Below are 12628 nucleotides of genomic sequence, written 5' to 3'. Positions count from 1 at the left end.
GTCGAAGAGAGTGCCACCTGCCTTCCTCAAGTCTCACCAACAAGTAAACAAAGTCAGGAGCCACTTATTTAAACCTATCTATCCGTCTGACTAACACCACATCTCTCCTGAAGGTCACTAAATGCAAATGAGCGGTTTTTCGCCACACCTTCCTTGTTTCGTTGGAGTTTTGGTGTAAAGTTTCAGGCCCAACAAACTTTTTCGATAAACAGCGTAATCAGTGTGGATGGTAGGATGGCAGACTTAATTTCGTCATCCTGAAACCTGAAATTATATAGTGAAACACCAGATTTTGTCAATGTATTATGTATTTGTAGACGTTTGCCACTTCTGCAGGTGATGTTTGTACTATATATGAAAAATGGAATAGCTCTTGTAATAGGTGAGGTGCAATTGTGTTTCGCGTACTAGTGAATTCCTGAGGCTTTTGATAAATAAAGACCAGATTATATTAGTAGTAGTAGTAGTAGTAGTAGTAGTAGCAGTAGTAGTAGCAGTATCATTATCATTATCATTATTTATTTTTTATTTATTCATTTATTTATTTACTATCGATTCTTTATCCAAGAGCACCATATTTAATCATTTTGAACAGAATTAATATACCCATCCAGTACCATGAAGGTAATGGACAGGGATGCCTTCACCTGGTGGCACCGATTAAACACGACGGTGGAGCTGCCTGGTTATACAAACACCCCAATAGGCTATCCCCTCCCCATCCCACAAAAGGAGGACGGTGAACTGCACTAGAACGGGAGGATCTGGATGCAGTGCACTGAGTTCACGTTCGTCAAGCCTGGGTTTGCAACTACTACTACTACCACTACTACTACTACTACTACTACTACTACTACTACTATCGTCCATTCACCACGAGAGACTTCATGTTGTCTGAATATAATCGACTGCCATTAGCAACAATAGCTAAATATTTCGTTAGCAGATTAAAGACGTTAAGAGAATTCACTCCACATACCGTTTAAAGTATAATAATACCGTAATAATAATAATAATAATAACAATAATAATAATAATAATAATTATGGAAGGTGAGTATGGAAGTTAAGAAGTCACTGCATGATAGTATTGTGATCCCTACCCTGACGTATGGAAGCGAGGCATGGACCTTGCAAGAGGGGAACAAGTCAAGAGTGAGAGCAGTGGAAATGAGTTACATGAGAGGAGCATGTGGAGTGACGGAGGGACAGGTTGACGAATGAAGAAGTGAAGGAACGCTGTGGGGTGGATGTGGATGTGGATGTGGTTGAGAAGATTAGGAGAAATACACTGAGGTGGTTTGGACATGTGGAGAGAATGGAGAATGAAAGACTGACTACGAGGGTGTATGTAGGTGAGGTGGAGGGAGGGAGAGGGAGAGGTAGACCGAGGATGAGGTGGAGGGATGGAGTTGAGAGGTATATGAGGGAAGGGGGGGGTGAGTTGGGGGGAGGGTAGTCAAATGGTGGGTGACAGAGCGACTTGGAGGCGTTTTGTCTGCGGCCACCCTTTGCGGGATTAGGGCGTCGGGCTATAGATAGACAGATTGAGATAGATAGATTATTATTATTATTATTATTATTATTATCATTAATAGTAGTAGTAGTAGTAGCAGCAGTATCAGTAGTAGTAGTAGTAGCAGCAGTAGTAGTAGTAGTAGTAGTAGAAGTAGGAGCAGCTAGTAGTAGTAGTAGTAGAAGTATGAGGAGGAGGAGTAGAAGAACATTTTTTTTCTCTCTTTTTTCATACACTGGTTTGCTTACATGATCCATAATTGTGTAAAGGGTTAAGGGAGGGCATTATTTAAGCCGATAAATTACCTGTATGCCTTAACAATAATTATATTACAAAAAGCTACCATAGCAGTGTGTGTGTGTGTGTGTGTGTGTGTGTGTGTGTGTGTGTGTGTGTGTGTGTGTGTGTGTGTGTGTGTGTGTGTGTGTGTGTGTGTGTGTGTGTGTGTGTGTGTGTGTGTGTGTGTGTGTGTGTGTGTGTGTGTGTGTGTGTGTGTGTGTGTGTGTGTGTGTGTGTGTGTGTATGTGTGTGTGTGTATGTGTGTGTGTGTATGTGTGTGTGTGTATGTGTGTGTGTGTGTGTGTGGTGCCATACGGAATGCACTCCACTTATTTTTTTTTTTTTTGCGAACATTTATGCGTATTTGTTCAGAAACTTTGATGTGCAGTATTATTAAGTCACACGAATACGCTGGTTTATCAGTTATGACTAAAAACTGCCCCCCAAGGGAAAAACAATTACAGTACCTGTAGTAACCAGGTGTACTGCTATTACTATGTACCAAATCATCTTGGGAATCCTCCTCTACCTGCCTTAACCTGACAGCTATTTGTCGTAGCTCGGGTTCAGAGTATGTCATTACTTAGGCTTTACATCCTTTCCATAACACTTCTTCATGACTGGCACCACTTTCAAATGATAACCTATGTTACGGTTCCGCATTTAAGATGAGTATATAGTAATTTTATACCAAGATAAAGTGGACAGAACATATTGAGAACCTGGCATGTCGGCATCGCCACTGGCCAAGGAATGTGCAAGCCTTTTCTTTCCTCCATCTCAGATGCTGTGGCTGATTACTTTGTGTTTGGTCATTTGGTGTTCCTTATGGGCTTCTTCAGGTACCCCTCTTGAAATATTTAAAGCATTCTGATGTCAGCATACCCAATGAAGCTTTCCACTGCCGGCATCTGGAATAGAATGTGACTTTAGCCGGGACATGGAACATTCTTTCCAGTCTCTCTGTACCAAGTATATTTGTGTTGTGTCTTTGTTTTTAATATATGCATTTTAAATGCATAGCCTCCTTTGCTGACATATGTCTTTCATTAGTCACCCAGCATCATTCTTCTCTAGTTCTCCACAACAATCCATTACATCATCATCAATTTCACAGGATCGGTGTCAACTCTCCCACTCATGTCACCCACCACAAGCAGTGTAACTTCGCGGCATCTGTCCTAATCACTCCACCCAGATGCTCCTCTTGCTTCTCTTTCTTCCTCTTCTTCACTCTTACCTTTACGTACGGGATTTACAAAAATGACCCATACTTTCACTTTCGCAAATTGAAATTTGCCATACTCATGCATACATGCCTCGAGCTGACACATTACCATCATTCACTCCTCTCTGCCATTCATCATTCATCAACAGGGCAACTCCTTTACATCGTCCACGTTTCCTCATACCTAATCTAAACACTTCACACCCTCCCATTCCCCCCTTCAAACCCTTTCATCTTTTTTTCACACAGTGCCATCACAGAGTACCTTGCATTCTTGCACACATTAAAGAAAAAACTGGAGGTACAGTACTGTACCTCCAGTTGTTTCTTTAATACAGCCCTGTAACGCTGTTGGTTAGGACAATAGTATACCTGCGGTTTTTTAGGTAAAATATTAATATAGCTGCCATGTTAGGTAAAGACGGTGCCACAGCTGCAGTTGGTTGGTTACGACAGTAATCCAGATGCATATGTTTAAAAAACACTGCAACTACAGGAAGTTGAGAAAGTAGGTAACTGCATTTGTCGGAGACAATACTGTCACGGCAATATTTTGAGCAGTACAGAAAATGCAATGGAATCAGACTAAGTTGTAGTGGCATGTGGCTGGCGGACAGTACAGCAGCTGCAGTTATCTGGTTAAGACAATACTGTAACTGCGTTTGTCTAACAACTATACTGCTGCTAATACGGCTAATTAGTGGAGACAGAACTGTAGCTGCATTCTTTAAGATATAATTCGTAGGTACAGTTGGAGAAAAACATTACTTTACCTACAGTTGACTGACTGAGACATTAACGAATCTGCAGTTTGTTGACACAGTACTATAGCTGCAGTCTCTTTAACAAGATGAACGGAGGAAGGAAAAACAAATTAAATAAGAAGTCCTTACACCAGATTACAGGTCTACTCCATTCATAAAAAAAGAAAAAACATGCGACAGTTGGACATGAACAGCCGTGGGCTGAAGTTTTGGGGAAACCAATCTGGGGAAGCATGTTCCCAAGAGACGCGGTTCGGGAAATAAATGAATTCTGATAGGCAAAAGTTCTGCAATATGGCAGTGTGACAGTTCAGTCATAAGCACTGCCAGATGCCCTTGTAGCACGAGGGAAAGTGTGAAGAGGTGGCACAATGACTGCAGCTTCGTCTGAGCATTTGTCATAAAAGTATCTGTAAATTAATGCAAGGGAGACAACATTCCTTCTTACTTGTCGGGGAGGTAGTTCAGTTATAACTGTTGGATTATTAATAATTCTTATAGCTTTGTTCTGATTTTCTTTTTTCAGTTGTTTTAGTGCAGCCTCTCCACACTCCCTCCACAAGGGTGTGCAATATTCTGGCTGAGAGAGCACCTGACGCATTAAAATTATAGCTTACTGCTCGTCAGTGATGAAGTTATGGATTCCGTATGATACAATAATCAAAGTTTCTTTGGAGCGGTTTTAGCAAGTGATCTAACATGAGAGGTCCAGCTGAGGGCATTGTTAAATGAAATGCCGAGATTTTCAGTACTTTTAGAGACAGGAATATTGGTTGCATTGAAGGTAATATAGTAATCAGGCAAAATTTCCCTATTAGTAAATTGGATAAATTTGGTTTTCCTGGCATTAAATGAGATGATGTTATTTTGTCCCCATTTGGTGATCTTAGGAAAGTCTTGATTTATGGAGATTGTTGTGCTGAGTTGGGGGTTAGATATATTAAACTTTGTGAATGGGTGTTGTTACAGAACAGAGAAAGATAACGTACACTTTAAGTGAGAATACGAAGAGTCACTACTGTCCCGTAAAGTTCCAGGTTCAAAACAAAGAGTTAGGTAAAATTACAAGTCAAAGTTTAATGCTCAAACTAACAATAAAACATTCAGGACTCATAAGGATAATGTAATGGCAAATAAACAGGTTAAATATATGGTTAACTGCAATAGCCTCTATTAACACGAAATTAGCAAGAGTAAATTTATCTAAGTCAGCCCTGATAAAATGAGATACCAGATAATACTCAGTGAATGCCAGATAAATTATTACAGATACAAACTATTATCAAAAATGACTGACATAAAACCCAACATTAATCAAAAACCTCACTAGGCCCAAGAATTAACCTTATGCTACACAGTACAAGAAAAAATGCAATAACACTTATACTCAAATTACACACAGCTGCTAGATGTTTGGAGATTTCTTGAGCACTCACAATAATAATATCTGTACAGGAGAGGACAGAGATGTGAACAAAATGAGGAGCAGATCTAAGTGGCAATGATGCAGAGACTGAGCTCATTATATAGGGGCCAGGAGAGCTTGATACAACTTGTAAGAAGGACGCGCAAATGAAGCCATGGGGACAAAAAGCTGAAAATCCCGCTCTGAATAACAGAGAGAACAACTTACTCTACTATAACGGTAGAAGGGGGGGACTGAGGCTGAACACGCTCGTGATCAAACATGCAGCAACTGTGCGTTAAAATTACACAAAGGATGATGAAATCATAGGCTATGTAACACCTCCCCACAAAGAAAAAAGAAATTTACAAAGGAAATTTCTTATTACTCTAAAACAATCTGTATATGGCATTACAGACCATGCAAAGGTCTTTCCTAATGTTACAAAAAATGAGATCTCCCTAGCACGTTCAGTCATAGGTACTTGCCAGTATCCCTTTAACAAATCAAACTTACTTATGTACCTAGCCTTTCCGATCTTGTCTATGCAATCTTCCACACGAGGGAGAGGGTAAGTGTCTGTTTTGGTTATCTGATTAACACGTCTGTAGTCAATGCAAAGCCGCTGTGACCCACCTGGCTTAGGACCAGAGTGACAGGAGAACTCCACTCGCTCTGACAGGGCTCAATCATCTTGTGGTCCAACAGGTAGCCAAGCTCCTTCTGGATGAGAGGAACTTTCACTGGGTTCACACGGTAAGGAGGCAATTTAATTGGCTTTGCGTCTCCAACATCGACATCATGCATCAACACAGTGGTTCTTCCTGGAGTGGCACGGAACACTTGCGGGTACTCCTGCAGTAATGCCGAAAACTCCTGCCTTTCCTTGGGAGGTAGATGAGAAAGCTTAGTCTGGAGATCATTCATGATATCAGATTCTTCCCCAAACTATCACTCAGGCTCATACTGCATGGGAGAGCTTCACTTGCAGACTCGGGTGGAACAGCTACAGTGCAGACTGGATTATTTTCGTCCCGCCTGTGATATAACTTTAGCATGTTGATGTGACATAGTTGCTTGCTCTTTCTACGATCTGGTGTGGCGATGACATAGTTGACATCACTGAGTTTCTTCTCCACGAAATAAGGACCACTAAACTTGGCTTGAAGAGGTTGCCCATGAACTGGTAGCAGAATCAAAACTTGATCTCCTGGCTGAAAGTGGCGTAACCTGGACTTCTTATCATACCAAGTCTTCATCTTCTCTGAGCAGCTCCTAAATTCTCTCTCGCCAGCTGTAAAGCAGTGGACAGCCGTTCTTTGAACTTCATCACATACTCCAGCAGGTTGACGTCATCTTCCTCCGACAGCCAGCATTCCTTGAGTAACTTAAGGGGTCCTCTTATTTCATGGCCAAACAGTAGTTCAAAAGGTGAGAAGCCCAGTGATTCATTTGGAGATTCTCTTGCGGCAAACACAACGAATGGAAGACCTTTATCCCAGTCTTTCTGATGTTCCAAACAGTATTTCTTGAGCATCGATTTGAGTGTTTGATGATATCTCTCCAACGCTCCTTGGGTCTGGGGATGGTAAGCTGAAGACGTGATCTGGGTGATGCCCAACTCTTTCAGAGACTGCTTGAAAACATTTGACATGAAATTACTTCCCCGGTCTGACTGTTCCTCCTTGGGCAGACCAAACTTTGTGAAGAACCCTAGCATTTCCTTAACCACGTTCTTTGCTGAGATATTTCTAAGTGGAATGGCTTCAGGATAACGAGTAGCCATATCAATCAGGGTCAACACATAAGAAAATCCTGAAGAAGTCTTAGGAAGAGGGCCCACAATATCCACCAACACACGGGTGAAAGGCGCCTCAAAAGGAGGAATGGGAACTAGAGGTGCAACCTTTTCGGTCTGATTACACTTCCCCACAACTTGACAGGTGTGACAAGACTTACAATACCAGGAAACATCCCTGAAGATACCTGGCCAGTAGAAGTGTTTCAAAATGCGTGCCACAATCTTCCTCACTCCAAGGTGTCCTGCCAAACTGGAATCATGAGCCACTCTAATGATATCCTGCCTACAAACACGAGGGATGACAACTTGATGTACAACCTCCCATTCACAGTCGGGTGATGCTGTTGGGGGTCTCCACTTCCTCATAAGTACTCCTGACTTTACATAATAACAAGTAGAAGCACCGGCTGACTCCTCTTCACTGTAAGCAGAGGTAGCTAGACCTTTCAACTCAGGGTCAGCAACCTGCAACTCAACCAACTCTTGACGAGACAAATTATCAACACTACGGGGTACTGCCTCATCTGATGAGTGGTCCAAATTAGCAAGAAAAGTGTCAGCTAGGATAACATCAGCATCATCATTATCCTCTAAATCACCAGTAACTTTAGACTTAGCCCTAGTGACAGCACATGCAGGGAACACATCAGGGACACCACAATCCTGAGACGCAGCCACTGGCTCACTAGACAACCGAGGAGCTGGACACACCTGACTTCCACCAATATCATTTCCAAGTAAGAAAGTTACACCTGACATTGGGAGTGTCTCAACCAACCCAACCATAACGGAACCGTTAGCAAAACCAGACTCTAAATTCACTCTGCACAGAGGGACAGAGAAGTAATTATTCCCTACACCTTGTAAGATTACAGTTTCATCAGAGGAATTAACATTAGAGCCTAGAACACCGGTCAGCATAAGGGATTGGCAAGCACCTGTATCACGATATATTTGAACTGATTTCCTGTCATTACTGTCCAGAGGACTGACAAAACCATCAGACAGGAAATTAGCACATGAACTCTTGAGAGTGTCACCCACGTTACTGCTCAAAAGAGGAGCTCCATCATGAGAATTTAAGTTACCCCTCAAAGCAGGTTCAGTTAACTCAGTTAAAGAATTCTGGGAACTCTCAAGAGTGGACACTAGACCAATTGACTGAATATTTAAAGACTCCTTTTTGTTCACATCACGCTGTCTCCTGAAACATCTCTCCGTAGTATGACCAAGCTTACTACAATAAGTACATTTACTTTTCTGAAATCTAGAGGTGAAGCTGGTATTTACTTCCTGAGAAACATCATCCTTATTCTCTTTCTTGTTACCTGTACTCTGAGTAGAGGCAACGCACTTACTCTCAGCTTTCCCTTTTTCTCTAGAATATCTCTTGTGAGTGAGAACATACTCATCAGCTAAAACTGCAGCATCAGACAAATTATCTACTCTTTTCTCATCAAGATATAGACTTACATCTTTACTAATACACCTTTTGAAGTCCTCCAGCAAAATCATCTGCTTAAATTTGTCAAAATCAGAATCCACATTCTTAGAATTTAACCACTGCTCTAACAGATCTTCTTTGATTTTTGCATACTCAACATGGGATTGCTTATCTTGCTTGTAAGTTGTCCTAAATTTTACTCTATAGGCTTCAAGAACAAGCTCATAGGCCTTAAGAATCAAGCTCTTAACTACATCATAATTATCAGATTGATCCCGAGGCAAAGATGCATAAGTTACTTGAGCTTTACCGGTGAGAACAGTTTGAAGGAGAACTGGCCAATTCTGTTAGGGCCAATTAAAACCTGTAGCTACCCTCTCAAACAACTGAAAATACTTTGTTAAATCAGATTCATTAAAAGGAGGGACAAGTTTAACATTTTTAGCCACATCAAAATCATCAGAGCTAGATGATCCAGTTCCACCTTGTTTCATGCGAAACTCATGGTCTGCCTGAATCCTAGCAATTTCAACTTGTGCCTCAGCCTCCCTAGCACGGGCCTCCTGCAGGGCTAGCTGTAACTTAGCTAATTCAATCTGCGTTTGCTCATTTGGAGGAGTTACATTAAACAAGCTTTCATTAATCATGTCAACAATCTGATCTTTAGAATGATGAGAGCGAACAACAATTCCCAATTGTTGAGCAACAAGCTTAAGTTCATTCTTTGTTCTGTTTTCTACATCACACACTGTTTGCACATTTGACAAAAAATCTTTGGCTTCATCAAGTGTAGTAATAGTAGACATCATGAATAAGTAACAGTCACAAAATATCGAGCAATATCCTTATGATAATATCCTGAATATCCTGATAAGAGGTCGCCAAATTTATGTTACGGAACAGAGAAAGATAACGTACAATTTAAGTGAGAATACTAAGAGTCACTACTGTCCCGTAAAGTTCCAGGTTCAAAACAAAGAGTTAGGTAAAATTACAAGTCAAAGTTTAATGCTCAAACTAACAATAAAACATTCAGGACTCATAAGGATAATGTAATGGCAAATAAACAGGTTAAATATATGGTTAACTGCAATAGCCTCTATTAACACGAAATTAGCAAGAGTAAATTTATCTAAGTCAGCCCTGATAAAATGAGATACCAGATAATACTCAGTGAATGCCAGATAAATTATTACAGATACAAACTATTATCAAAAATGACTGACATAAAACCCAACATTAATCAAAAACCTCACTAGGCCCAAGAATTAACCTTATGCTACACAGTACAAGAAAAAGTGCAATAACACTTATACTCAAATTACACACAGCTGCTAGATGTTTGGAGATTTCTTGAGCACTCACAATAATAATATCTGTACAGGGGAGGACAGAGATGTGAACAAAATGAGGAGCAGATCTAAGTGGCAATGATGCAGAGACTGAGCTCATTATATAGGGGCCAGGAGAGCTTGATACAACTTGTAAGAAGGACGCGCAAATGAAGCCATGGGGACAAAAAGCTGAAAATCCCGCTCTGAATAACAGAGAGGACGACTTACTCTACTATAACGGTAGAAGGGGGGGACTGAGGGAGAACACGCTCGTGATCAAACATGCAGCAACTGTGCGTTAAAATTACACAAAGGATGATGAAATCATAGGCTATGTAACAGTGTTTAAATGTGAAGGAACTGAAGTGTTGAGCCATCTGCATATGTGCAAATGGGCTCTGCATATGTGCAAATGGGATTATGGGTGGCAGACAAGAGATCATTAATTTGAATTAGGAATAGGGTTGGAGCCAGAACTGATCCTTGTGGCACGCTGGCATTAACCGAGTGGAACTTGGAATATACACTATCTATAACTTTCTTTGTTGCTGAAATAGGATGAAGTCAGTGAGACAAAAGATGACAGGCCATAGCAAGGGAATTCGGACAGCAGGAAACGATGCCACACTCTGTCAAAAGCTTTAGAAATATCAAGGGTCACTGCACGAATTTCTCCAAGTTAGTCAATTGACTGATAGGTGGTATTAGTCCAAGATAATGACTATATCAAAAGTGGATCTTTCGTGGCGAAAACTATACTGTCTGTAATTAATTAAGTTGCTAAATTCAAAATGTTTTACAAAGCGCATATCAATAACAATCTCAAATACTTTACCAAGAGAAGACGTGATAGCTTTTGGTCTGTAATCAGAGCGATTAGACAAACATCCTTCCCTAGGAATTGGGAGGATATTGGCTTCTTTCCATGAATTAGGGAATGAAAAAGAATGTATGCATAGTCTGATTAATTAAGCTAGAACAGGAACATGTTCTGGGGAACACTTTTTCAAAACAATTGGAGATATTCCTATTTTTTGATTGGTAAATTGTCTAGGATTGATTTTACGTATCTAGTCTGTATCTTTAGTAGAGCAATTTCGGGAGAGCCAAGTTCTAGTACAGGAACGTTCTGAATGACTTTCTCCAAGGTAGAATTTCTGGCAAACACACCAGCAAGGATGTTAGCTTTTCCTCGAGGGTCATTTACAGTGCTCGGTCTGAAGACTTTAGTGGGGGAATGGGTGATGACTTGTTAAATTTATTAGTGAATTAACCGAGAGTTAACCAGAATATTCAATTGTGGTTAGGATTATTTAACAGTTAGGATGCTTAGCTGTGAAGAAAGTTTGATTTGGCGAATTTATTACTGCTTTTGCGAGGTTTCTAGCAATTTTAACGTGATTGAGGGATTCGGTAGTTTTTTACCTTAAGTAAGAGTTATATACTAAAGACTTTTGGGTCGATGCTCTGGCACTGTTGCTATCGAACCATTTTGGGATGTCCGATCTTTAAGTAAATTGTTAACTGGGTATGAACAATTCCACACCTTGTAGTAAGTCATTAATGTGGGGATCGGTAGAACTGAAGTCAGTGGAGAAAAAAAAAACATTGCCATGGAATATCAGCAAGATATTTTCTAAATCCAACCCAGTCTGCCATATCAAAGGGCACTCTGGTCACCCTGACTGATTCAGAACGGGGAGGTTTGAGGCAACTAACTAAGGAGTCTTTGATGAGACTGGTCGAAGGATCCAGGTGGTGACAGTACCTTTATCCTGTACTGATCTGGGTTATTTGTCAGGAACAGGTCCAAGAAACAGGCACTATGGCCAGGATTATCAGGTATTCTGGTTGGTTGTTTTACCAGTTAAGTGAGATTAAACGATTCTGCAAACAGTTCGCATTCTAGACCAGTGAGTATCGTCAGTCCTGGCAGAATGCGATAACCATTCTACAACATGGACATTAATCACCCCAAACGGTAATTTCTGTGGTAAGGGTGGGGTCAGGGTTGGTCGTCTGTGTTGACATGGAGTCAAGTACACTGGGTTTTGAATACACGTTGGAGGAGCGATAAATTAGAGATATATTCGGTTATCCTTAGGTAATTTTATTTGTATAATGAATAATCAAAATTAGTAGAAGAGAAGTTCAAGATAGTGTCAACTAAGTATTCAGATTTCATTTAAAAACAGGTGCCACTCTTGTTAGGAAAGATTGTGAGGAGACGGTAACCATGAAAACTCTACGGGGATTATTCAGTAGAGGGAGAGATTTGGGTTTCTGTGACGATTAGGTCGAGAAAGGACACGGACTGGAGGAAAAAGTGAACAGAATTCAGACTGGTACTAGACTATGGATATTGATAAAATACAAGGCCGAACCAGCATTTCTTCTCTGACGAGCACGATCTGTGGTTGCAACAACCGCTGTCGGCACAATTGCTTGATGACGACCAGGAGGGCCCTGTGTCGCCAGTCCTACCCTGCCGGAGGTGGCAATCCGAGGTGCCACCACATTTGTTCTTAGTGTTGTAGGACCCATTGCTAAGGGAGAGATAAAATAGATGTGATGTCTAATGTGCATATAGTGTGATGTAGACAACTGAAGGTACATGTTTATGATAGCATGCTGGCCTACTCTCTGTGTTAGTGAGAACACAGAATTGTTCAGAAATGGAGATGGTCAGGAACAGGTCCTGACGGCTGGTGAAACGGGAGCTCCAGCTCTGTTACCAGCTTGCCATCCACGTCAGGAATACCGCCCTGTTCGAATGGTGCTACAGTTGAGACATTTACTGTTGCTGCAGCTGGTTGACACAGTACTGAAGCTGCAGCTTGTATTTAGTCAATTACGTG

The 12628-nt window shown here is 41.0% G+C and overlaps 1 protein-coding gene across 1 annotated transcript in view; it reads right to left on the bottom strand.

The window, feature by feature from the left end:
• LOC145390883 (ionotropic receptor 21a-like) overlaps positions 1-12314 on the bottom strand; it is a 46592-nt gene extending 34278 nt beyond the window's left edge. Inside the window, exon 1 of the mRNA XM_080265623.1 lies at positions 12173-12314. Within this exon, the coding sequence (XP_080121749.1) occupies positions 12173-12314 (142 nt within the window). The remainder of the gene's footprint in view (positions 1-12172) is intronic.
• Positions 12315-12628: the final 314 nt, after the last annotated feature.

This window comes from Coenobita brevimanus, chromosome 16, assembly GCF_032717465.1.
Source record: "Coenobita brevimanus isolate Jiangsu-jjx chromosome 16, ASM3271746v2, whole genome shotgun sequence".
NCBI lineage: Eukaryota > Metazoa > Arthropoda > Malacostraca > Decapoda > Coenobitidae > Coenobita > Coenobita brevimanus.
The sequence above is the reverse complement of the archived record's forward strand: the minus strand, read 5'-3'. Positions and strand labels throughout refer to the sequence as shown.